Source organism: Accipiter gentilis, chromosome 27 (assembly GCF_929443795.1).
Source record: "Accipiter gentilis chromosome 27, bAccGen1.1, whole genome shotgun sequence".
Taxonomy (NCBI): Eukaryota; Metazoa; Chordata; class Aves; order Accipitriformes; family Accipitridae; genus Astur; species Astur gentilis.
The window spans coordinates 6,668,998-6,696,378 of NC_064906.1; the positions used below are offsets into that span (position 1 = coordinate 6,668,998).

General features: G+C 36.6%; 1 protein-coding gene across 1 annotated transcript; it reads right to left on the reverse strand.

The window, feature by feature from the left end:
* TMX3 (thioredoxin related transmembrane protein 3) lies at positions 1-26,385 on the reverse strand. Its single transcript, XM_049830461.1, has 15 exons — positions 26,322-26,385; positions 25,971-26,025; positions 21,529-21,568; positions 20,182-20,305; positions 16,980-17,025; positions 15,394-15,474; positions 13,872-13,971; positions 13,542-13,619; positions 11,235-11,301; positions 8,557-8,655; positions 7,268-7,325; positions 6,340-6,393; positions 5,965-6,021; positions 2,239-2,368; positions 1-80 (listed from the first exon to the last, which is right to left on the reverse strand). Exons 1-15 carry the CDS (start codon positions 26,365-26,367, stop codon positions 51-53), a joined length of 1,065 nt encoding a protein of 354 aa, XP_049686418.1. The 5' UTR covers positions 26,368-26,385; the 3' UTR covers positions 1-50.
* Positions 26,386-27,381: the final 996 nt, after the last annotated feature.

Sequence of the window (27,381 nt, forward strand, 5' to 3'; positions counted from 1 at the left end):
ATGGAACCATGTCAAAACTGCTGACACTTTTCAGTTATGATTCCAAAAGTTCATTCTTCAGACCTTGCAATCTTAAGTCCCTTTAGAAGGAAATGAAAAGTAATTATTCTTGCATCTCGTGATGCCCAGCCACTCCAACTTCTCAAGCATGGATAAACATTTCAATAGTCTCATGAAAAATTCTCTCACAATTGTTTTGAACAATCAGTGCAAACTTTAACAGTGGACTGGCACTCCACTCTCTTACCATAAAGCAACACTAACAGAAACTACCAACTGTCCTGATGTAACAATTACAAAACTGCAGAGATCATCAGAACTTTCCTGCAGCTGATGGATATCTATTTATGGATTACGACAGAAGCAGTTAGAAAAATCTAAGAACTAAGTAACAAAAAGATATGAACGTGTAATAAAGAAAACTTGTGTCAAGCAATGACAGACTATACCTACATTGCCATAGCAGTCTTCAAAATAATTACATGAATCCAAAGGCAATTTATCTGTTGAACAGGACCAATTTTCATGTGTCTTGAGTTGCCAGAGAAACAAACCTACATTTTGGAAGCCAACTGATCAGCACTTGACCCTGACCAAAACCCCTCAAATTACAAAAAAAAGTCCACAAAAATGAAACAGACTCATAGAAGGCTACCTACGGGGCCTTACAGAAAACAAGACAGTCAAGATGAATAATCCAACACTTCCCAAGGAAGAGAAGAGCGGTGACTGTCATACTCCTCAGAACTTTAACTGTGGTTCAGAAAGTCTGCATCCTATTACTTGTTTACCAGCATACTTTGGAGACTGTCATTCCTCAACAGCTGCACAATTTCTTGGGCCTGAACGTAGCCAAATTAGTGCCATTTTATGTCTATAAACACCATTTAGCTTAAATGAAATCACATTCTGTATTGTCTGTCTTGTATTAGCACTCTCACATACATATAGGGATAGGAATTTAGACAAACCTTTAATCATTCTAGCTGAAATATTGCCAACAAAAAGGTAGAAAGACCTAAGTGATACTATGGCAAAAACCACAAGGCATCACAAACGAATCTCCTCACAGTTAAAAAACAGACAGAAACCAATTTCATTTGCTGTTTCAACCAGAAGGATGTATTTAAATAGAGTCAAACAGATGTTGATAACATAATTCAAGGCAGTTAACAAAGCATTAAAAAAGTGAGAATTGAAGAACAAAGAACCACCAAATAAGTTAAAGGAATACCCCTCACCTTGCAGCTGGAAGCATGGCCAGTAAAGTCATGAACAGCAAGCCAACCCACCTATATTATGTTGCTACATCAATCTGTCAGATTAAATAAACTAAAGTACCCCATATGACTGAAACAATCTACATCATTACTTGTCATTACCACCCGATGGCCTAAAACCGTTGGCATAATGTAAAGTGGGATTCAGCTAACGCAGTAAGCATTCAATATACAGTGAATTCGTGCTTAAACCACCACAAGCTTCTCCCAGGAGGCAGTCAAACGATTTGTTAGCACTGCCCCCTTTGTGGCAAAACCTTCTTGCCCCATAAGGGCATATGAAACCTCTGATCCATGGTCTCTTCCTTCATCCACACAACATAGCCTTCTGTCCAACTTACAGTACACTGAGGGAATAAGGAAACCTGAGTTTGTTTTGCCAACGTTAAAAAATTGTCGAAGCCATCAATTCCAGATGGATTTATTAATTTTGTCATTTTAACAAAAGACAACTCATTTCTAGTTTTAGAGCAAAAATGATTGTGTCTGTTTGTAATATGCAAAGCAAGTATACCACTGTTTTTTTAATCTGAACCTATCATTCATCAAGCTATTGGATTTATTAATTTACCACCCAAAAGAAAGGGTAGAGTTGAATTATGCACTACAAAAAAAATTTTAAACAAATGCATTTAAAACAAACCAGGAGATGAATAAAAAGCTTTCAATTTACCAGTGACACCAGTAAAAGGAATATCAAGAGGAGTCAGCTAACATTATGCTATAAACAACAACAAAAAAAAGCTTGCTTTCTATAAGAGGTTCTGCAGTCAGAACAGCGAGCAACAGCACACCTCAAGAATTCACAATCACATATTCACTGACACCACCCAAGACAGGAAGACAGGCAGATAAAACACATGGTGTTAACAGTCAGAATAACCAAATTTTTTCCCTACTTTAGCGTCTAAGGAAATAAACACCAACCAACATATTCCAAGTCACAATGAAGACTTACTTCAGCTGTACCATCCAAGATATTGTTAATAAACTGAACCATGTCTTCTGTGTTCTCAATGTGCCTATCTGGTAGAAAATATTGCTGATTGGAGGTATTCAATACAACAATAGTAGGAATTGTCAAGTCACTGGAAACATAAAACAGATAGTTTATACATTTAAAGAACTACTGTGTAAAACAACGCAAATAATTCCTACATCATATAAAAGGGTATCCATTAATCTTCACTTCATGTGTGTTCCTTATAGCAGTTCCTTAAAGGCAAGAGGGAAGGGAGAAGAGAGCCACGTGAAGAGTACCAGCATGTTCCTCATTAATATCTTTTCTTTCACATCTGTGTCAGTGACACTACTGAAGCTCATTATTGCATTTTACATACCCATAGTGACTGCAAATCAGGTAACGTACAACTTGCCAATTAATAAGAGATCACAAATAATAGCCTTGCATATGAAAAGTACTATTAGCATAACATGTTAAGTGTTTTAGTGCACAAAGACAAATGTATAGTCCAAAAATTCAGTCCCATACAGCCATGGTCCAACTGATTAGCTCTATCAATCAACCTCTACCTGACAAGTCAAAAGAATAAGCTATACCAACCAAAGTTTTTCTACCTCTCTTTTAGACATGGCAGATGAGCTACAGAGTTTTTAATTATTACGCAGCAGTTGACCTTCACGAGCATAAGCATTATTTAGTAACACAGAATCAGAAAGAAAGAAAAAAGAAAAAAAAAAAAGAAAAAAGAAAAAAGGTTAGTAATTATCTTTGGAGATAAACCAGTATAATCTACTGTTCAAAGTAGCCCTAAATTCAAAATTAGATTAGGTTTAGGAAAATGTAATACTGCACAAATACATTGTTCAACAAGAAAGACTTAAAATACATTAAGTAAGCAAGGTGAAAAGTCTCCTGTACTCTTTGCCAGTTATCTACACTTCTGTCAATAATGAACTTAAATACTAGGTGGCTTTTCTTCACAGCAGAAGATGCAAACCTTGTTCTTCTACAGTTTCATTCTTGTCTAATAGTGCCCCACTCATGTACATTTGTAATCCATGCAATATTGACGATGATTTCAGCCTTAACTGTGGCTATCAAACCATAATCAATTATTTCATGAAAATATTGTTTAGCATTTACCCAAGATACCCATTTTCTTTGAAGTCATAGAAAATATTCTAATTTTTCTCACACATTTTAGGTGGTTTGTTTGTTTATTTTAAGTTCAATTCCAAACCTAGAAGTGAACAAGTTTAATACTTATACATGAAAATTTTCTAAACTCCTAGAAATCTGAATACTCTTAAGACTTAAGGTGCAGACCACGTTCCTAGTACTCAAGTTGAAAGCATGGTGGTACCTCAAAAAATATAAGGCCAACAACAGAGATAACAAAATAATTTAATCCTTTCAAAGGAACTTTAAAAAAAACCCCAATCAAACAGCAAAGCTTTGTCAACAATGACAACCTGCAACATAAGATTCTCTAAATACAATTTTTCCCTTGACATTTTTATTCTAGGTTTATTATGAACAAACAAGAAATGTAAGTAGGAGGCAATCAAACTAAATCAGATGTTTCTGCGAGTGCCTGGTAACAAGTTATCAACCTCTGCCAAAACACCTCATCCCAGCCAAAACAGAACAAGTTTTATTACTTGGGTGCAGAAAACATCCCCCTCTGCCCCCACCAAAAAAGTGCTTCTATTACATTTAACAGTCTGGTAACTGAGGTTCTTGGAGTTGGTTGTAGAGCAGTTGAAAGATAAAACTCCATATACAAATTTTATACGATACAGAGAAATTCATAAAAACACATTTAATAATGTTTTAATGCTTCTTCCAAGAGCTGGGGAATTAATACTTTACATATACCTATAGCTGACATTCCAATAATGGTATATGCCCTAGCTTACACAAAAGTATCTTTGCTTTCAGTAAAAATACATAATATTCTGTTTTCTTCTTTTGTGCATAGCTTTAACTATACCATTTTTAATCCAAGAAAAGCATGTTCACCCACTGCTGAAGAAACAGAAAAATTATAATGTCTACTAATGGAGTTACAGCCAGGTTCATAAGTGCTTCTGTCAGGGACTACTACTTCTATCCCCATGAATCATACAATATTTTGTCCTTTGTGAAGAAACAGAATTTGTTCCTATGTGCATCTAGCACAGTAAGAAAAGTATTCTGTAATACATTTCTCACGATTCAGGAGGCTTTTTCTATTTCCACTTGCTGCCATCTCGTGGAAAACTAAAGCACTTGCAATACAGTTTTACTCGAATTATTCAAGTAGCCACATGAAGAGCAGCTGCTTAGAACACTGAACATATTTTGCTGCATTCTTTTGCTGCTTTCCACTTATGCTGGAAATATATACGCTCTGTTTAGAAAATAATTAAAAGCCTGTGAGCACTTTAACAGCCATTTCCCATATACTACAAATTATAAAATCAGACATTTTGCAGATTAAGTTAAACAATCCAGCTGAATAGACCTTGCCACTAGATCACTACCACTGTAAGTGGCCGTTCTGTCGTCTTCCCCTTCATTTTCTTCCTCCCAGGGACCTCATCTCCCTCCCCTGCTTCTTTGCACATCAGTTCTGGTACTCAGCAGAATACGAGGGGAGACATTCAAGGGTTTTATTGGATCAACAAAATAACTCCCCTAGTCTCCTAGCCAAAAAAGTAAACACTTTTCTGCCAGAAAAACAGGCTGAACCAGCTCAGCAGACAGTCAGACATAAGAACCTGCATAGGTGAAAAATTAATGAAGTAAGGAAGGTCTCACTTTTGGCAACTATAATGCACTAGATCAATCACATCACTTCAACTGAGCTGGTTTTAAATTAATTGTATTCATGTGTTAATCCACAAACATTCCACAGAAAAACAGACCTTGTACCTCCTGAGTCCTCATGAAGCTCCTAGAAACTTTAGGGGCACAAACACATGCCTTGTTCATGCTTTGATCCCCGAGAAGGGTGTTTGGAAAACTTACAGGGCTGGCATATTGATCCGTTTTTCTCTTCTTTCACTCAAAAGTCCAGAGGAGAACAAGTAGTCAAATGTAAATGCCAAGAAACTTAACTTTCTAATTAGGCATTTTTAGACAAGGATCACAATACAGGCAAATGTCAAGCATCTTGTCAAACTACTTAGATATTTCAAAATGTACCATGTACATATCAAGTGCAGGCAGCATCTTCCATGCATTTTATGCTTCTCTGCAGAAGTGTATTTCTACACGTCTTAAAAATGTATCAAGAATTAAGCGTGCCTCTCCACAAATAAAAGCCATAGATAATGTATAACCATTAAGTGTGCCTCTCCACAAATAAAAACCATAGATAATGCATAACCATTATTTACATTTCCTGTTACAAATTGACATAATTTTTGTCTCGTGCCCTGTACATTTAAGGACGGAAAAAAAACCCCAACACAGTTCTAAGAGTAATTAATTTAACAAAGCAGACCTAAAAAATAAGCTTTGTCAATCAGCATTATCAGTAAGCCAAACTTCCAACATTAAATTATGCAGTTTAATTTAAAAACAATGGACACTATGTTACATGTTGAATTCTGAGGACAATGATTTTTTTTTAACCCATGAAAGTCAAGAATTCTTCATAAGTTTGTTTGCAATTAAATATACTTAGCAACAAATACAAGATCAGAAAGAATATTCAAATAAGAATTTACTTACTCCATTAGTAAACTATTAATGTAATCATTTCCATCCATATGGCCGAACTGGAAATCCCTGTAAGAGAATCAGTGAAAAACAGAATGAGGAAAAAGAAAACAGAATAGTGGGTTTCAGCAAAAGTTTTTCCTTAAACATTTTTCCTATAACTGAAGATAAGAGCACACACTCAGCAACATAATTCAAAAATTGACAACCTATAAGACAGTCAGCATCCCAAAACACACTCAGTTAATGGAATGGTCTTATTGAATGTCAGTATATGAATATAAAAGCAGGCACTATAGCATTTTTCATGTAGAAAAAAATAACTGCTGCCTTAGAAAGGTTAATGCAGAAGTTCATTTAAGATACCATAATACCATATGTACCTACCTGTGAAAGTGATCCCGATAATCTCTAGCAACTTCCTGAATAATAGTTTTTAGTCTGGAGGGGGGGGGGGGGGGGGGAGGGGAGAAAATTGTTAATCCAAGGATAAACTCTGTCAAAAGACAACCAATAAGCATTGAGATTTCCCCAGTAAACAGCAAATAGTACCTCATCAGCAATAAGGATTCCCTATTACATTAACAAAACCCACCTCATTCATCTTTCTTGGTTTCTAAGGGTTGAAAGGCTATCTACCATATAGACTCAACACAAGAAAAACACAGACAGACAGTCAGGCTGCTTCACTCCATCTATTGCCTTCTCAAGATGCAGCCCTGTGACTGAAGAAAATCCAAAGAGATCTGGGAAAATACCACACACAGTACTTGAACAGTGTTTCTTAGTCTAATTATGTATGCAACCAGAAAGGGACAGGGGAAGGTTTCGTTCCTCTCAAACTCTAAAACTCCATCCCAACTGAAAACGCCCCTTCTTAATCTAAGTTCCACAGACAACTAATATATAAGCATCACTAAATTCATTTTTAATGCAACCAAGCTAAAGAACAATCATTTGTTTAAACTTACTAAGTTCATCTCAAAGTCACCTGAACTCAAGTACTGTTGTCTAAGTTTAAAAGGTGAAGCAATAGCTTTAAAAAGCTATGCAATCACTGTTTGCTCCTGTGCTCTCATTACCAAATGGCAGAAGACTGATACAGGAACTCCCATCATCTCATTGAACTCACATGCATTTCAACAGAGACATAAATTAAGTCAATTCAGTAGACTGAAGTCATAAATTGGATAACATCCACAAGTTAAAACCATTCATTTAACCTAGTATTTTTTAATACTAAAGAAACTTCCAAAGTTCTCTGTGTGATACCAGCACATTTTTCCCATAGCGTCAACAATACTCAATTCTGTACCTGGTATGTTCCACTGAAGAGTTTTTATCATCAATGACTGCAATAGCGACAAGTTTTCCTAAAATAAGGAATAAAATGCTTGAAAACATTTAAAAAGAAAGACGCATTCTCAGATGGAAAATACTCCGAGCTACTAGATCAGATACTCTCCAGGGACAGGAATTATTTTAAGTATAAACCAATCTTGATGCTAAATAGCCTCTTTTAGCTGACCAAATTGTGGTTTTCTTAAAGCTACTGAAAATAAATTAAGACGTGGCTTAATTCCATACTACTACCATTCAATGAAAAGACTATCTATAGGAAAGTTAAAAGGGGAAAAACACAGATAAAAATTAATTCCCTACTCAAGCTGCATATTTGCATATACCTAAATAGGAGGCTATGGAAACCTTTATTATAGAATGGCAATTACAAGCTGATTCTAAGTGATTGAATCATGATTGTATGGATTCAGTAATGACTATTTTTCACACTATTGAAAATCTGGAGTATTATCCTCACAAAAACACCCATGGAAAATTTACTAGCAGAGTCCAGAATTCATTACGTCAGAAAAACAACTTAGTTCACAGACCTCTGTCAGAAAAGCTGAAAGACCACCAAACACCGGAATGTACTGATCTTTTCAGGATTCACTTTGTGAAGTTTTTCTGATTAAAATAAAAAAATCCAAAGCCTCCTAAGGTGAACCAGATCAAAATATGTTAGAAAGCTGGCCAAAGGTTCTCCAGATCAAGTACTTCCTATTAGAAAAGCAGATCTGTCATCAGCTGGATTAACTAAAGCTTCTGGAGTGCAAAAAATTTTACTAGAGAAAAGCTAAAGTATTCCAGGACAGGTCCACTTTGGTACATACTCTCCTTCTTTCTTTATCATATCTAGTTCAAAGATACCCAAATCTAGTAGATGTAAGACATGTCTAAACCAATCCACATTTGATACTTCTAATTCCAGCCATAAAATTCCCTGTAGGTATTGCAAGAGCTAATATGTAATTTATACAAAACCTAAACTGCTCCTAAATTAAAAGTCCTACTAATTTTCTGTGAATACTACAGGATTACATATACTAATTTTTAAGTTTTGAGGAAAGTGTAGGCTTTGGATGAAGCCTCTAGTCAATAGAACAGGTCTGACCAACATCAGAAAAAAGACTGGCACTATCAACTCTAACTCTGAGATTAATTAATTTTCGAGGTTTAAAAAACACATTCACAGTGCTTTTTAATTTTTCTTAGTGTTAAGTACAAGACATGCCAAAGAGTTTAGTGGTAGCAGCATCTTACCTGTATCTCCAAGTTCATACAGCGTAAAGCCATCTACATTAAGATAACCTTGAAATCTTTCTCTGTTTATCCAGGATGACAAATCACCATCTTCATACTCTAAAAAAAGGAGAAAAAAAAAAAAAAGAATGCATTAAAAATATATTTCTTTTTTTTGGTAAGGTGGGCAATCAGATTTACTTATTTCAGTACTATAGAGGCAAACACTATTTTTTTCCCTTTTTTTCCTTTTTTTGTTGTTAGACAAGACCTCACATATTTCTGGACATTTCTCTTCAGTTTTAAAACTTCTAAAGCTATTTTCAATTGTTGAACAAGAAGTGTATTATAGCAAAGCATGAAAAACTGATTTGATAATTATTTTTTCCCAAATCAAGGATAAACAATACTATTCTAGAAGATAACTGTGACCCACTGCAGAAAGAACAGTTTCAATCCCTGTTTTTAAAGGGGTGTGGGTGGGGGCGGCAAGTTTCAAAGTAAAGAGATATAAAAATACAGAAAGCAGTATTTGTGAGAGTCCTTAAATGAAATGGAAAGAAATCAAGAAAAAGTAGTTGCATTAACAGCATTGTGAATGTAAATGAACAAATATTTACATATGATTCAGAATCAGTTATACTGAAGGCTACAGTTTCAGATGCTAGATGTTTTAACCCATAAGGAATCAAATTCTAACACATACCACCAACACCATTACAATTAGATCACAATCACAAGTAAAAAAGAAAAATGTGTATAAACATATATATTATGCATATATATAAACACAGACATATAAATGTACATTAAATAAATAAATTTATGTTAAATCCTATAGTATAGAGTGAGGTATCAATAACTTCAGGTTAACAACTAACTGTCGTAAGATTGCAGCAAACAATTCCACGCATAAAGCTTCCCATAGATCTGTGTCCCATTCGCCTACTGGGGCGGGGGAAGAAAAAAATGAAAAAACCACTAGACAATGCCAGAGTATTGAAATGGATTTTGCTAAACCATTTTCTTATAGCGAGCTCTTCGAATTTCTGCCCAATCATAACAGCTGCACATATAACCTTATCCAGTCTCTTATACTGCATCTTTGTAACTTGCTTGACTTACAATAATGTTTCTAGTACATTATAAAAGAGTAAAATTTTTACAAAGTAAATTAGAGTCCTGGATTATTACGAGTTTTGTGCTTCTTCTGAAAGGTATGGAAAAAGCAAGTGGGCCATGCAGCAAAAAGCAGTTCAGAAGTGTTTCTCTTTGACAAGCTTGCCTTCTCCAAGCACATTAATAAAAAAATAAAAATGCAAATCAAGGAGGCTGTAGAGTGAATTTTTATCTGGATGATGATTGGTAAGGCAACAGACTGATGAGGAATACAAGTACAGCCACTCCATGAAATTGCAAAGAATATCCTTGATGGTCCATCTGGAGTATTTTGCTGTAGTGCTACTGATCTTCAGAAATTAAAACAGGAAAATAATCTTCCAAGTGATAAGTTTTCAACTTAAAGTAAAAACCTGCATTTAAAACAATCTAAATCAAGACTAGACATTTTTGTAAATAAGCGGTGTACCTATAAGCCAACCCATGATATGTAACATAAGTGCATGTGTGTACATGCACCTAACAGGCTATAAAGCATGGGCGTTACAGTATAATCTGAGTATAATCTAGTACTTGTATATGGATATCCACACACATGGATACACATTTTTTATATAAATGGCAGGCGTACTGCTGTCAGTGGTGTTATGAAACACTACTAGTCTCAGGTGGCTATTCTACAGCCTACAGGCTCAACAAGCCAGTTAAAGTAATTTATCCAGCCTAAAATTGCATATCAACAGTCCATGTCTCCTTAATCTCTTTTTGAGAGAGACACTTTCAGGAAGAGAAAAACAGACTGAATGGTCAACCATTCTTATGTATGCATAGTACGCTCCGTCAGTTATATAAGGAGAGGTTATGCTGTCTGATCCTTTCCCACTACCAATATCCAAGTAACACAAATGTGAAAGTCACATATGCTCAAAGCTATCAGTTAAGGCCCTCCAAATTTTAATATTGGGAATAAAGGCAGAATTATTTTCCTCTTCCCTCACAGTGTTCGAAGGAAGGCTTGCTGTACTAAGAAAGTATGCAGCCTGTCTCACCAAGGCACAACAAGCTCAAACTGGACCCTTTTATGCAATCTCAGAGCAGAGTACACATCTATAAAAACCTCAAGTTAACTTCGAGAGATCTGACTGTCAGGAAGAGCACTTAGGAGAAAAATCTGATTAAATTTGGAACTGTAAATTCATCTTACGTGTGACTCATCTTCAGCAAGAGTTTTCTTCTGTTTTGTACATGATGAATTTGGTCAGTGAGTGAAGAGACAACTTATAAAAGTGCATTAATGCCAGCAAAGGAGTAATATTAGAAGCTATATGTTACTGATAACACAAAGCAAACATCATCACTTCTACATCAGTATTACTAAAATGAATTTCTTCTCAAATGCATTTGTTCTATAAGAACTAGTTAGTTTTTTCTCTTCTCCTTCATGAAGGAGCTGTTATTTATCATAAAACTGGGGAATTTCCCAGCACCCCAACACAACCTTCAAAAAAATCCCAACTGTTCCAGTTTCTACATATATACTTTAAATATCTTGTTTTAAGGTAATGTCCACTTTTACTTACCATCATAAACAAAGTAAGTTCCATCTTTGAAGACTACAACAGCAGGTAATTCAGGCAACGTCACATACTGAAAGAGGTGGTTTTCATTTAATCCATGGAAGATTAAAAGATTTTTAAACAAACAAACAAAATCTTAAAATATGGAAATGTAGCCCATGGGGAAAATCTCAAAGTACATTAAAGTGTTTTCTGTCTACATTTACTAAAATAAATTTATCAGCTTCCACGTATTAAAAAGTAACACAACATAAACATATTTTTGAGAGGTAGGTCTCACAAACTGTAGGTGAAGCAGGATTTTTACTAGTATCTGCAGTAGCACAAAGAATATTTTATTGGTTGGACATGAACATTAGATAGGAGTTCATAACTTGAAGGTTTTATCAATCGTGCTTTCTGTTCCCAAGTCGTGCTGTTGTCACCATACCTGTCATACTGTTACTTCTACTAAAAGGAGAGTTAATATTGTAGAGTAAAATAGTAACATTGATAACATGCCCCGCTAAATCGGGGCTATTTCCTGTAGTTCAGGCTAATGGGAATATAAAGACACAGGTTCAGCAGACAGGGCTCCAAATAACCCTAATTTAGGCAAACAGAACAATGAATGCCTGCATTACCACCCTAAAGATGATATTTAGGATAGTCAGCAACATATTCAAAAAAAGCTACAAGGTGTAGAAACCTTTCCCTTGGAACTTAAAAGAATCTTATTCAGCTCATGTTTTCAGTAAACTGTCACAGAAGAAATACTGCCTCTATGCCTTACTGCTTGCTACCATTCTAAGTTAAAATTCTAATAGTATTTGTGGTTAAGAAAGGACTGTATCATCAGCTTAGTTTGGATGATGACATTGGCTGAATTGTCTAATTTACAGATATGTTTGGGAAACATAAGAACAGTATCATGAGCACTTTTGCAAATGACATGCCTTCTGTAATCATTCTGCATTATCCTCCTTGGAAATGAAAGTAAAAGCCAGTAGGTTTATAATGTAACACCTTATACGAATGAGCAAGAAGGTGGTAATTCTAGGTGATTCTTTATTCTCTTATCTGCCCAAAACACAGTTTAGCATCTTTAAAGGGCAAATCAGTCTATATACAGCTTATGGCTTGCAAAAGATGCCTGAAGCTTGGAAGAAGATTACCTAAGGTGATGAAACAAAGTCTAATAGTGAATACTGTCATGCAAAGCCTCATTACAACTAGCAACCAGTGATTTTGTAATATTTTTATTTCTTTCCATAGAATATTGCATACCATCACTACTTCAGTTTAAATGACATTTGTGTGAAATCACATCCAGTGGGAAAAACGGCTCACTGCTTACATCACTATGATCACAGAATCTCAGAGAGTTCCAGCCTTTTACACTCTTTCCACTGCACAAGTGAACAGTACTTTTCTTGCTCAGCTGGGGCTGAAGTGCAAATAGCAATATTCAAATTGAGGTAGCTTTTGGTACAAGGCTTCTGGAAATCTAACAATATACTATTTATAATGAGGCCAGTTCTATTTATGATGTTGGAAAATGCAGGAGACTAAAAAAAATAAGTGATGCTAGTTCTCACCCTGCTAGTCCCGAACTAATTTCAAAGTCATGCATTATCAGGCATGGAGTAGACTTGGGTCCCACTTGGAGATAACAATAAATTAAAAAGCCTCTTAATTTTGCTTCAACACATAAGCAACAACAGTTAGACTAACAATAGCAGTAGCAATTTTTTCCACCCTTGTGACTAACTGTAAATAACTTTCTTGTTACAGAATCCTCCAAAGAGCCACATGAGAATTCTGCAGCCAGTAGACTGGATCAGTTGATCCCTGGGCAGACTAATGTTTTGATCAGCTGTATTGCACAAGGTGAAAATAACTTACCTTTTCACTTACTTCTCTATTAGGGTACCAGTGGTACTCCATGCCACAGACCCCCAAACTAGTTATAGAAGTGGCTGGTGAAAGGGCTGTCAGGAGCAACAAGAGCTTTGCATTGCCTAAAAATCAAAATATCTACCTTCTTGAGCAGGTTGTATGGTACACATTGAGTTCTGCATATCTTCTGTTTAATTTTATTAATATGACTGAACAAGTAATTTGGCTAATACAAAGCAATGACAGACAAACTTTGTTTGTATCCTTTCCCCAAATATTCAAAAATGAAATGTTTCAGTGTAATTAGACTGAAATTTATCAAAGCCAAATATATTGTAAGAAGCAATTTCTGTGCCATCAAAACAGCAAAATTACATATATAAGGAGAACTATACCATTTCTGTGGAAATAGTAGGAACTGAAACAGCTTACCTCAGGCAGCACATCTTCTGAGGCAGAAAAAAAGTACGTATAAACTATTAATTCTGAAGCAACTTCAATGTATTTTTCCTGCAAAAATACAAACAATGTTTTTTAATTTCTGAACTTCTAGTATGCTTCATACGGAAGTTTTGTGACATACGTTATCTTCAAAGAGTAATTACAAAATACAGTTATGACACAAGATTGTAAGAACACTTCAATAAACATAAAAAAAGATGAGTATTTATTACAAGCATGCACTTCAGTCTTTTAGAAGATATTTTAAAATACATCTGTGACTAGCCAAAAAAAGTAACTTTATTTAATCAAGCTTCAAACCTTTAAAGGAGATTCACCACCAACATACACAAAGAGTACACGATGTCTCTTTTGCACATGCTCAAACATATGCTGGCTAGGAAGTGGCCTGATAAGAGGTCTGGGAGGAGGGAAAAAAAGAGAAAGAAAAATCTCAGTTTCTCCAAGCTGCAAAACCCAAACAAATAAAAATCCCCAACAAAATTCCATACAGTTTTTGTGGTTTTCTTTTTTAAAAAAAAACTAAATTCCCCAATGCAAATTCATTTAGTTTCTCAATTTATTATTTCAGTTTCAGCTAAAAGCAATAAAACCAAAAATCCCCTGAAAATAAACCTGTTACGTTCCTCAAACAGCACACTTAAATTTGAAATTAATATCTTAGTACAAAATGCTGCTATGATGTAAACATGCATGCTATTTACTGGCCACAGAATCACAGATTGGGTTGCATTAGAAGATACCTTCAAAGATCATGTAGTCCAACCCCCCTGCCATGGGCAGGGACATCTTTCACTAGACCAGGTTGCTCAAAGCCCCACCGAACCTGACCTTGAACGCTTCCAGGGATGGGGCATCCACAGCTTCTCTGGGCAACCTGTACCAGTGCCTCACCACACTTACAGCAAAAAGTTGTCTTCCTTATGCCCAATCTGAATCTACCCTCTTTTAAGTTTAAAATCTTTGCCCCTTATCCTCTCAGTACAGGCCCTGGTAAAAAGTCTCTCTCCGTCTTTCTTATAAGCCCTCTTTATATAGTGAAAGGCCACAACGAGGTCTTCCCAGCCACAGTAAGGCATTAGTCATTTGAGAGAGAGAATTCTGAATGTAAGCACAACAGTTAGAAAATGTGGTCTCAGAAATAAATAATCCTACAACATTCTGGTAAATTATTAGAGATCACTGATATTCTTAAACTACAGAATTCTGAACAATGATTAATATTATGTACCTATATGAATGCTTCTTAATTATATTTAAGAATGAAGGACAGAAATGTGATTCTTTTTTCTCTCCAAAGATTACCATCTATAACATTTTGAAGCCACAGGCCACCGTAGAGAAGGAGGAAAAAGCCAACAGAAATTGTTATGAACAATTCTGTAAAAGCAATTTCCTTATGTTGTCAATTGCCATAACTTTTCAGGTGGATAAGCATATATTAAACTAATATTTATAAGATAACTTTTGAGTATTAAACAGATTCTGCCTTAGTAATGATGTCTATCTATCCGCCAACATTTAGGTCAGTATTCTTGTTTCTGGCTTCCATGATTTTCATTTGTTCATAGTTTCCACTACTTTGAAAAGCCCTTAGTTCTTGCACTGTAAAGAAGGGATTGTGACTATCCAGTCTCTACTTACTTTCTCTGTGCCACTCACCACCAGTCTCACATGCAACCACACGTACAGTACATATTCTAGTTTTTAACTTCATGTCAATGTCTTGTCCTTTTTTAAATAGATTTACTTTTTGGGCAACCTTAAAACCGTTCAGAATTATTAAGTCACCAGAACCAGTCTCACAGAAGAATAGACTTACCCTGCCACTCTATTAGCAAATTCAATTATATCATCTTTGGTTCTAGGTCCTCTATAGTTGTATGCCAAGTCACCTTTTAAGCTAAAGAAATAGGGAAAACAAAAAAAGAACAGAATTGAAAACAACTAAACTATATCTGCACATGTAGAATTACTCAATCTTCACGTTTATTACAGTCGCCTTTTAGCAAGTGATAAGCAAGATCATTTTTCAAATAGTCAGATAAAAGAAGTGATCAGCAGAATGTAAAACTCAATAATACAATACAATGCAATTAGGGACTAAAAACTTATTTACACATCATCTGATTTACTGACTTTTAAAAATAATTAAAAACTCTTTTACAATTATTTTTTCCTAATGCACGGAAGTAATTTACTTTGTAAACACACAGATCATTTGGAACATTTGCTTATGACCACATAAAAAACCCCCCATACCCAAACCAAACTCCAAACATTCAGCATTTATGCCACTTAGGGATTAGTCCTTTTAAAAGACAAACCTATAAACTTCTTTAATGCTTTTTTATCATTGAAAAGTATCAAATGACCTGCAAAACCTTCTGAATTTATGTTTTAAATTAAGCTTCCATGAAGTGATGGTCAGTTCACTGTACTCTGCTGACAGGGGATGTAGCACGCGTGCATTATAAGAATATTCAAGGAAGTTTTACTAATTCTAACAGGCTTTTTCTAAATCCATATAGGTTTAGGAAACTCACAGGAAAAAAGTAATCATAAACCCATTTTTCTATGCCTCTATATGCCAATAAAGTTTTTCATTCTTAAAGATTAATAAGCTGAACATCTCTGCCGCCTTTTTGAGAAAACTAACTTGACAAGATGTATTATATATTATGAATACTCTTTGCCTAAGCAATAACCTGCTAACAAACCCAGTATGTTCACAGTAAAAAGTACATAAGCAAGTACATATAGTATCATTATGGACTGGTATTTTCCTATAAATTTTGTCCTCCATTGATTTTTCTTTTTTAATTACATGAGGAAAGAAATCTACATATACTTCTCTTGTCAAACAACTGCTCTCACACTTTGCCCTATATAGTAACCACTACTGTCATTTATATAAGATTTTCAGGTACACTGAAGAGAAAAGTAATTAAAAACAAGAAAATGCAATCAGCAACTCACAATAACTTAACAGGAAGACTCAGGTATGCACTTACTGCCTGAATAACTCTAAAGGTGTCAAATCAATTGGTGCATAGAAATTCCTTCTTATAGTAATAATTTAAAATATATATATTTATATACATACACTTTTACAAAGTTGCATAGAAAACAGCAGTTAAATGAATTCTAAATTTGCTAACATGCCTTTAAGAATTGTTTCTAAATAAGATGCTTGATATTACTGAATTTCAAAGCAAAACAGTCCAGCAGAAATCAAAGATAATGTCAGAACAAGATGGTGGAGTACTCGTTTGTTTTGGGTTTTAGGGCTTTTTTGTGGTTCGTTTGTTTGGGATTTTTAAGTAGAGAGGACTATTTTTTTTACTGTCATAAAGTCAGTAGTAGGATACATAACTGTTCAAAACTCAGCAGGAAGCATCAACTTACAGCTTAATTGTTGGATAGCCTCGCACTCCAAATTCAGATGCAATACCTGAAAGAAATGTGTTAATGCCAAAGTGAACCAAGACTTTCTTGCTCTCCTACCTTAATCTTTAAACATAGTTTACTATTCAAGCCACATAAATAAATGAAAAACCTACCACTTAGTTCAGTATGAATTATTTTACTTGCTTTCAAGCAGCTGCTGTTATGAAGCTATATCATTAAATTTTGGACCTCTTTCAGAGGTACTGCAGGGTCCCTTCGTAGGCTCTCAATTCACATGCCACAAGTCAAATGGCATGAGAATCCTCTAAACAGGCATGCTTGGTCAGTTTTCACCAAAAGGTAGTATGCATTTAATATGCATATACAATTGGCTGAAAATATCAGAGGCAAGAATTAAGCATCATGCATGTAGAGTTGTAAACACTAATGCTTAAAAGAAATATAAAAGACAATTAACTACTTGTGCTACAGTAATGGGTAACAACAGAAGTGCAGTATCATACTGGAGTAGTTACAAAAAAGTCAGTTTTTAAAGCATATTCTGCAGAGGTAAATGTCTACAGTCATCAACTTCATCAGAAATAGACACTTTCTATATAATCAGTTACTTACCTGCTGCTTACTAAAGTGGTAAAAAGTAAGACAATTGCAGAACTTTTTTTAGAGTTAGAATTAGAGTACAATTTCCAAACAACCTTCCAGTTGTGAGCATAGCAATTGCCACCTTAAACTACACTTTCCAGTTAATTCAGTGTTTTCCAAAAACTAAGTAGTCTTCAAAAAAGGCTAAAATTCTGACAATGCTTGTGCAGTTCCCTACTGAAAAACAACCCCTGCACTCAAAATGCACCAAGATTCAATACTTTTTTAACATAAACATTCTGAAGCTACAACCACATGCCAGAGCAGCAGATGTGGGAGAACTTGTGTGCAGGGCTCTGAATAACAGTTTAGAAATTGTGACCCTAAGGCTGTTTGCCTGGATCAAAACCATAATTGCACAGAACTACAAAAAAATCTACCAGCATCTTAGTCAAAGGAGATTGATCCAAGAAATATGCATACCGGGATGAATTTGATACTGATCCTTTTCTCTCATAGCTGTACTACATAGAACTAGAATGCATTAAAATGTGTATTAGACCATTCAATCACAAGACAAGCAGTTAATTTCTCTTTGTACAGCTCTTGAGCACAGTCAGGAGAACTACAAAATAGACATTCTTTAATTTTATTTTTTTAAACATCCCAAACATGGAGATTACTAAAATCCTCTCAACATCATGGAAGTGACTTACTTATTTACATCATCACCTCCACTTGTTGATATGAAGAATGCAGAATAGGCAAACAGCAGCAATTATGCTAGGCCCCAGGTGTGACATATTTCTACTTTGATCACATTCAGTGGACTTCTGAGGCTAACCCCCATGAGAATTCAACTGATACCAAACCAGGTGGCTGTTCTGTTGATGTAACTGCTGTATCCTCTTTCCACACAGCTACCAGAGGCAATGCTTATTGGATGCTTTATATGTTCAGCTGTGATCTCAACTCTTTGATGACAAGCTACCCAAAGTTCTGATATTTCACACTACTTCATATTCCTATTAGGAACACAAACTGTGCAGAGCCCACTATTCATGTTCCTTCCCAGTTACACGCATGTGCCCAGCTGCATTTTCTTCTGATGTTCTCAAGATTGAATTACTTTGATTTCAGAGAATCTTTAGATTGGGAAGACATTAAGCAGAGTTAACTGTGCTTTTCATATCCAGATGTTGTAAAATTTCCATTTTCAAAATAAAAGCATGAAACCATTTCAAAAGATTTATCAGACTCTATTCTTCATAAAACTAGTAACAAATCTGAGAATAAAAATATTTCCAGGGCACAAAGGTACCCTTGCAGTTTGTAGTAATTTTTAAAAATGCAAAACTGAATTTTATAACAAAACCAACATGCCAATTCTGTTCTTGGTAGCAAATACAAAAATTTAGTATCAGGATGCCAGAATATTTCAGGGTAAGAGTTTATACAATTTGCATGGTTAAAAATTTTATATAGATGACTGGAATGTTAAAGATCTACCAAATGTATTCCTAATTTTAAAGTTACCTGGTTGCATGATCTTGAAACTTTTCATTCTCCAGACTTATTTTGCTTTAGCAAATAAGTATCTTTAAGATGAAACATGAGGTCAAATTTATGTGGTTTTACAAAAACAAGAAAATACCATAAATTGGTGTTTGAGACAAGATCATTTTGATCTCAAAAGACCAAACTCTGCCATATGTAGGCACAGAAAAACTGGCATATCACAGAAAAAAAGTATTCTACATAATATTTTATGCAAGTATAACAATCCTGAATAATCAGGTTTAATGCTTATTAACTAAAAACATTACATGTATTAACAGAGTTTCTGTTACATACATTATATACTACATACAGATCTCACTTGGGCCCCACTGCTCCCTATTCCTTCCCTCTTAAATATCCTCCTGGTTCTACATACTTTTAAGTGAAATGACAATAAACAAGCACACTAAAACTAAGAAAATACTGTTAAGCATGCAACAATCCTCTCATGTCTACCCAAACGACTTCTCTAAATACCTAAAGTTTTGGGGTTTCTCCAAAAAGGTCAGTACATATGAAAGGCATCATCAAAAAAGAGAGCATTAAAATAGCTGAAATTGGTTCTTCAAGAAGACATTTACAGAGAAACACGGGGAGAAATTGGCTCAACACTGATGTAATGACTTCAGTGATTTCAGCAGGCTTTTGGTGTAACGTCATAAGGACTGATTGCCTGAAAAGAATAATAGCAAGAACACAAGCACTTGTACAACAATTATACAAGGAACCTAAAATTGGATGCTGTCAAGACACGGACCACGAAGATGCTTGTATAATGGTACTCTAAGAAGCCTATCAAAAGTGGATCTTTGAAAAGCTTTTACCTTCCATTTGTCAGGAAGAATTCCCTACATAAGCAGAAACAACTGTGATAAAAAAGGCATACTACAGCATGTTGTCACTTTTAGAAAGAAAAAGATCAGGAAATTGTTCTCCAATGACTGTTTGCATACATTTGTTATGATACAGAAGAGAAGAATGACTTAATGAAAAAAAATTAAGAACAGTTTCAAAACAGAGCCTCTCATGAAATTACCGCTAACCAAACCATACTTACTAGAAAAGGAAGTTGCATCCATCTTCCCAACTTTTACTGGAGAGCCCATGTTTTTCATTTCTATACCCACTTCATTCCAGACAGGCTCCAGTTTCTTGCAGTGGCCACACCAAGGTGCATAAAACTGAGAAGCAAATGTATTTGAATTTAAAAAAAAAAGAAAAAAGATAAGTTAATGAAGAGAAATAATTAAGAGAAGTTGATTCTATGATTAACCTCAAATACATCAGCAAAGCTTATTTTCCAGTCATGGTGCAATTTAAGTCTTAATAAAACTGCAAGTTAATTACAATGCTGGAGTGACAGAGCTTTTATGATTTGGTGCTACTTTTAATGTGAAAGCACAAGTTTGAAAAGAATACATTCAATTCCTGTACTATTATACCATTTCTTATTTAAAAATAGACTGTGTGGTAAGATTTTTATTTTTTTTTTTAAATCTCTTTTGAAATATTTTCCTCCTTTTTTGAAAGTTAAAAGATCACGTAATTGATCTACCCAGGAATATGAATTTATTTACCAATAGGGGAACACTATTCTTCAAAAGGAATGGCAATATATATATAATGCCCTCTGGATTCCAGTTCTTCAGCAACTACTTTTATAGAAACACACTGTAAAACTTATCCCATTTTCTCAGAGCCAACAACAGCTCAGGGCTGCAACACCTCAGTGAAATTAATAGGGAAGATACCAATATTTTGGTATAACAAGATCAGGTCGCAACTTGACGAAGCTGGATTTTGTTTTCCTATACATTACTGATCAATTCTGAATCTGCATATATAGTTTTCCCCATTCAAAAATCACAAATCTGAATTATACAATTTGGGAATTACAGTTCATATTTGGATGAGCTAAAGAGAATTTTATCTCATTCCCAAACAAGCTCAATCTTTTAAATAATTCCTTGAAATAAGAAGCACTGAATCTTTCCATGTATGTTAGAAAAGCAAAAGAAAACTCTCATATATTTGATGTTGTAGTGCTAAATGTCTAGAACACAAATTAGCTGGTGTAAGTAAAGAATGGAACTAAAAATTCTGAACAGAGATTATCACCTCCTGACTCTAAGTGTTAGGTAATCTGCTTTCCTTTTTTAAGGACTGTAAAACACAGGATGAAGCATCCTGTCTGCATCCAGTACTCAGTCTAATTCCTGGTTCATCCTGAACACAGACAGATTGCTTATCCAACCTGTCAGAAGAATTACTGTCATGTAATTTTTCAGCGCCATGTACAAGCAATTTTCCAAATGATGAAGCAGCCTTACTACAGAGTGTAGCATTGTACATTTTGTGTTTTGATTTCCACTAGCAGGTCTTCCCATTTTTCTCATATACTCACATCTACGAGCCAAATATCATCTTTACGGTTTTCTTTAAACCTAGGAGGGAGAAAAAATGAAATCAGTATGTGATATATTTGAAAATAAGTGAAGCGCATGTATGAAACAGGCAAAGTCTACCATTAAGTTGGTATAAACTATAGATACAAGAATTCTGGGGTTTTGTTTCTTTGAGGGTGGGGGTAAGGAGGAAATAGTTATTTTTCAGTATTAAGATTGCCCCCACACATGAAATTACATACTCAGTTGTACCAATTAGGTTTCTATAACTATTTGCCAAGACCAAAAAAAAAAACAAACAAACCAGAAAAACAGTAAGAAATCAGAAAACACACCAAAACACACAAAAGATATTTGATTAGGATATGTAATCTAAGGGGAAGAAGTATTTTGCAGCTGTTCTAGTTATATTAAATACTGTTGTTGACTGTCTAGAAAATCAGATCAGCTGATACAGACTCTTAGACCATTGGTTTACACTGTTAATCTTAGCTTTACTGAACATAGACTAACTAAATTATCTTTAATGTTAACAGGCAAAGCAATTTTAATTCAACCTCCTTCAACATTTTACTATAGGTGTGTGTCAGTTCTTGTTTTTATCAAAGGTGCACAACAGAAACCAATTTATTGGAATATAAATGTTCCAAGTTATTGATAAAAACCAGAGATAACAGGTACTACTGAATACTCTTAATGCTAGAAAAATAATATCTTAATGAACTGACTAGCTTTATTAACTGTAAATTTGTCACTAAATGCTAAAACCTCTAAAACAAAAATAGAACATGATAAATCAAAGTTCCTCATTACCTCTTGAAATGTTCCCTACACATTTCACTGAACTGTTGTCAATACAAGATCATAGAAGTTATCACATTACTTAACTATTTCTATGTTGAGAATTAAATAAGCCAGAATTTTAATCTAAGGTTTAGTTTTGTAAAAGATAGGCTTCGTAAAAGTGACTAGAACTGGGAGTAACATAACGTGCTATAAAATACATTACACACATTCTTATTGTACCACTCTTATTGTGAAAGGAGATGAATATATATATTTATAATTACTCAATAAGTGTGTGATCTACACTCCAAGTTAAGATCCAATTAATAGAAATTATAGCCCAACTTGTCAACTCCCAATATGCAGCATGCCTATAAATGGCTCATAGGTGGCAAACAGAATCAGAGAACATTCATTATATTTCATTTAAAGTTGAACAAACCTGTAATGGTCCATAATGGTTTTGAAGAAATACTAATGCTGATGCTGGCCTACTCTTTGAAAGAAATAATTCAGAAATCATGAATATAATCTAATTACAGCACTGAGTATTTTAAACTTAAAATTGCAGCATTTCACTGGTAATTTCAAGCCTGTTTTGTTTTATTGACAGCATACCAAGGTTGCAATTCTTGTACAGCAGAAAAGGTATTTGCAGTGACTAACATAAAACTGCTACAGGAAAGCAGCATTTTTAAGTCACAAAATTGCTTAGCTGACCACCTCACTAAAAATTTACTTCACCACCCTAAGTGCTACAGAGCTAATGAAAGAACTAGCTAGAGTCTAGTGTCTCTTGAGAATTCTAGTGAAGCTCCAGCTAACTTCCAATTACAATGTCAAATAATCGTTATGATGCAGAAGGCAGAAAGCACCTACTGAATCATCAGATCCTGGGCCGTGCTTCAATTTAGCGTGCCACCACCTTTGGCTTGTAAAAGAACGTACAATGAAATGTACTCCTCCCCCTGCCACAGTATGACTGTTACGGGAGATTGCAGAGAGCGTTAAAGCACTGAGAAAGGTAGACTGAAATCTTGCAAAACCAGTAGACATCAAGGAAAAGAGGGAAAGAAAGGAAATGTCTGGAGGCAGAACATTTTTCAATGGAATTTAACAACTTTAGCCTAAGATACTGTAAAAAATACTGTAGTTCTTACAATAACAAATTTCAATCTTTACCACTCATTTACAAGCGCCTATTTAATCAACTTCCACAGAAACCAATATATGAAGTGTGACAAAAACCAACTATCTGAACTCATTCTAGTTTTGGTAATGTCAATGACTGAACTATTAGATAGTTTTAAGAAAGTTCAACATACTGTTGAAGAAAAATGGAAATCTCTGTACAAATGGGTATTTAAGCATTTTCTGAAGGTGCTGTTTCTAGGCCCTGTAAATACATTTCCAAGCGCAAAATTTCAGTCTTTTTTTAACTGTCCTATGCAATCCTCTCTCTGTCAGCTGACACAGGCACAATCGTACTGGTGGAAAAATGACATAGGTGTTGCATATCCTTGAATCAAAATTATTTGCTCAAATACATATAATTTCCCAACATTTGGCACTACACGATCAAAAGTTGCCTCAACCTCCACTTAATCCATGTACCCCACTTAATCATTAACAGTTAAAAGAAACTGGTGTGAAGAAAAACTGAAGACCAAGGCCACAATTCCAATGGCCTTAAACTAATCCAGCTGCTGTTTCTATTCCTTCCCGTCTCCCTTCTCACCCCCCGGCACTATTTCTGATGCTTCTGTTCCTGAGTTGAGCCACCAACGCAACCTCACAGACAGAGGTTACTTATCTGCTTCATTGTCACACTGGAACAAGTCACCAAATATTGCAAGATGAGTACTGATCTGAGGCAGCCAGCAGTTCGATCAGCATAAGCTGATAGGAACCATAGCTCTTATTCTGCATCCCTTCCACAGCCCAGTTGGGTGATGCTGGGTAACTTGCATCTTTCTTAGTTCTTCTCTGCTACTTGTTTTCCTATATCCTGTAAGCTTGGGAAAGGGACCTGCACCATGTGCTAGTAGGCATTGTTTGCAACTACCAAAATTCAAATAAAACCCAAAGTTTTCAGCAACAGCAAAAACTCCATGATGTTTAGGCATCTATAAAATAGAAAACTTGAAACTTTCACCAGTCACTGCTCCCAATTTTTTTTTAACCTGTTTTCCTGACTTTCTTCACCATTTGCCAATTAGCTAAAAAGAAAAAAAAAAACAAAAACAAAAAACCTACAGCCTATTCTGAACAAATCCCCATTTAATATTTATTCCCAACTACAAATACAGACTTCTGTATAGTTTTGTAGTTGAAAAATCCAAGTATTCTAAAACAGGATTTTCTTTTATCAGCTATTTCACAAAAGTTATGTGACTACAAAATCATGCTTCCTTCACTCCAAAACAGCAATTACATTTAAATTTATACCTGCGGAAACATAACATGGGAACATGACAGGGGAGCGCAGATACACACTATTTTATTCAGTTAGCCTCTTTATCTTCAGTCCTTGAAAATATGAGGCATGTTTCAAAAATAAGCTTTGAAAATCAAGTCCAAGCAGTTTCTGTGCTTCAGTTGCTTTTTTACAACACTTTAAACACCAGTCAGAGATGCTGATGTATCTCTCTTCAGTACCCCTTCCATACATTCTCATTCTCTCCCCCATAATTCCACTGTACCTCATTTGATCCTATGATTATCTGGTCTAGCTGAATAAGCAATATGGTAAAAAAGTGAATGGTTTTCTGACTTTTTAGCTCAATGATGCAATTTATCATGGATTGAACCCTCATGAAAACATCACCTTCGACTGGCTTAAATTCATCATAAAGCAGTCATCTAACACCACCCTCTCCTCCCCTACCAGCTAGTATTTTCTACACCTTCTCTTTCAATGATAATAATTGTTCTGCTTTGTAGCACTTTAGATCAACCAGCTGATCTGACAAAAACAAAAAAAATTTCATTTTTGGAAAGCTAGTTTTTATTAGAAACAGCAAGTATGTAGCCATCAAACTGCTAAAAGCAAGGGAGTACATGAACAATGACACTACATAACCAAGTCAAGGGCAGGACTACCCATTTCAACACCTCCAGAGTCTCAGGGCTAAATCTGTTGTAAAAGCACATTTTTACACCGGAATATAATTGGGACTTCAAGCAGCCATGAACTTGTCCTGCAGGCCTCCTTCTCTCTTCCATTTCTGGCCATGCATGAACGCACTTATACTCGTTCTCCATCTACGCAGCAAACCCTACTGAAGAATTTGGTAAAGCACAATCAGCTTTTAATTGGGGCAGGCATCAATCTACCAATACGTTTACTCTACCAAAAAGAAAGAAAGAGCAAGGAAGCCTGAGAACATTTTTGGCAACAGCACCCATAATAACAGCTTTAAAAAGAACTGCAAAATTAAAGTGTTCCTCAGCTTCATTAAATTGCACCTACTTAATACAGGCCACAATCTTTCTGCCATTCCTGCTAAGAAAAAGACAAACTTTTCCAGCGTAGTTTTCCTGACAACCACACTCTGCACGAAGCTGTGTGTCCTGGACTATCCCCCTCACCCCCCCACCCCGCAAAAAGAAAAACAATACTTTAGTGAATAAGGCAAGGCACCCCAGTACTTACGACTCATCTAGATCCTCCACAAAACCGGCACCTGATGCCACCGCATGTGCAACCACTGCGAGGTAAGAAAAAGCGTACCGTGGCCGATCTCCAAACCAAACCTGGGCTGCTCACCCACGCCAGCTGACAGGCTCACCGCCAGCGCACCTTTCCCCCCCCCTCCCGGCCCTCCAACCCTCTCCCACAGCCCCAGCCTTCCCCGCTGCCCCGCACGGCGCGCCCGCCCGCCCGCGGCAGCCGCTGCCCGCTGCTTCCCTCGACCCTTCTCCCGCCTCCGAACCCCACCGCTTTTCCTCCCCTCCGCCCGACCAGGCGGCAGCCGCTTCGGGCTACCGGCCGCCCGGCCGTTACCTGCCGCCCAGAGCAGCCACCTCCGCCACCCGCCCGCCGCTGCCATCTTGACAGGAGCCCCGGCGAGGCCGGAAGGGGAAGCGGCGCGCGGCGGCGCCGCCCTTTCCCCCAGCTGCGCAGGCGCGGGGGCCGCGGGCGGCCGTTGGGGGTCGGTTCCCGCGCGCGAGAGTGCGGAGGCGGCGGTTCTGCCTGAGGGGAGTAACGGCAGCCACGGGCCGGCCCGGCGGCGTGCCCCCCCGCTCACCCCCGGCGGCCCGGCGGTGTGCCCCCCGCTCACCCCCGGGTCTCTGCGCCGCCGAAAGGCGCCCTCGGAGGCGGCGGGTGGGGGGGGGCGTTGTGACACCCTGACACGGTGACGGGACGCGGCGTGGCTGGACGTTGTCATCTTCCCGGTGGTTTCCAGAGTTGGGGCCCGCCAGACTCTCTCATTCAGTAAAATCAATGCTCTGATTCCTTGGAACGTGAGTTTCGGCAGAAAAACGTGTACCACCTGTCTCGTTGCCAGCTGTCTTCCACGGATAGAACTCATCCCGTACCACTTGCTGCTGCTGTGTCAGCAACCCTCCTTCAGCACGTTTATGAAAACAGGGGCTTGCTCCCTGCTGCTTAACATCCGTATCATTCTCTTCAGCTTTCCTCATTCTTTCAAACCTGTTGCAGTCTTTCCTATCTGCAACTAGCTTGTCTTTCTTCCAGTACAGATCTGCGGGTCCTGGAAGGGCAAGTAATCCAGCTGAGAAACCCTTTTTTAAAAAGTTCAGTTCAAGCAGGTCTGGGACTATTCAGCCTGGAGAAGAGAAGGCTCGGGGGGATCTTGCTAAGGTGTACAAGTACCTGAAGGGAGGGCATAAGGAAGATGAAGCCAGGCTCTTTTCAGTGGTACCAGGTGATAGGACCAGAGGCAATGGCCACACACTGAAACAAAGGAAGTTCCCTCTGAACTTTAGGAACACTGCTTTAGTGTGAGGGTGACCAAGCACTGCCCACCAGTCTCCCACCGTGGAGATAATTCAAAAGCCACTTGGACGCAGTCCTGAACAACCAGCTGTGGGTGACCCTG

What these genes read in the sequence shown, in the direction of transcription:
- TMX3 (XM_049830461.1), bottom strand. Translation starts at nt 26,367, where the DNA reads ATGGCAGCGGCGGGCGGGTGGCGGAGGTGGCTGCTCTGGGCGGCAG. An exon ending in GTATGAACTTGGAGATACAG is followed by an intron (nt 7,326 to 8,556) that starts GTAAGATGCTGC and finishes TCCTTATTTTAG; the next exon opens with GAAAACTTGTCGCTATTGCA. An exon ending in TATCGGGATCACTTTCACAG is followed by an intron (nt 6,022 to 6,339) that starts GTAGGTACATAT and finishes ATTCTCTTACAG; the next exon opens with GGATTTCCAGTTCGGCCATA.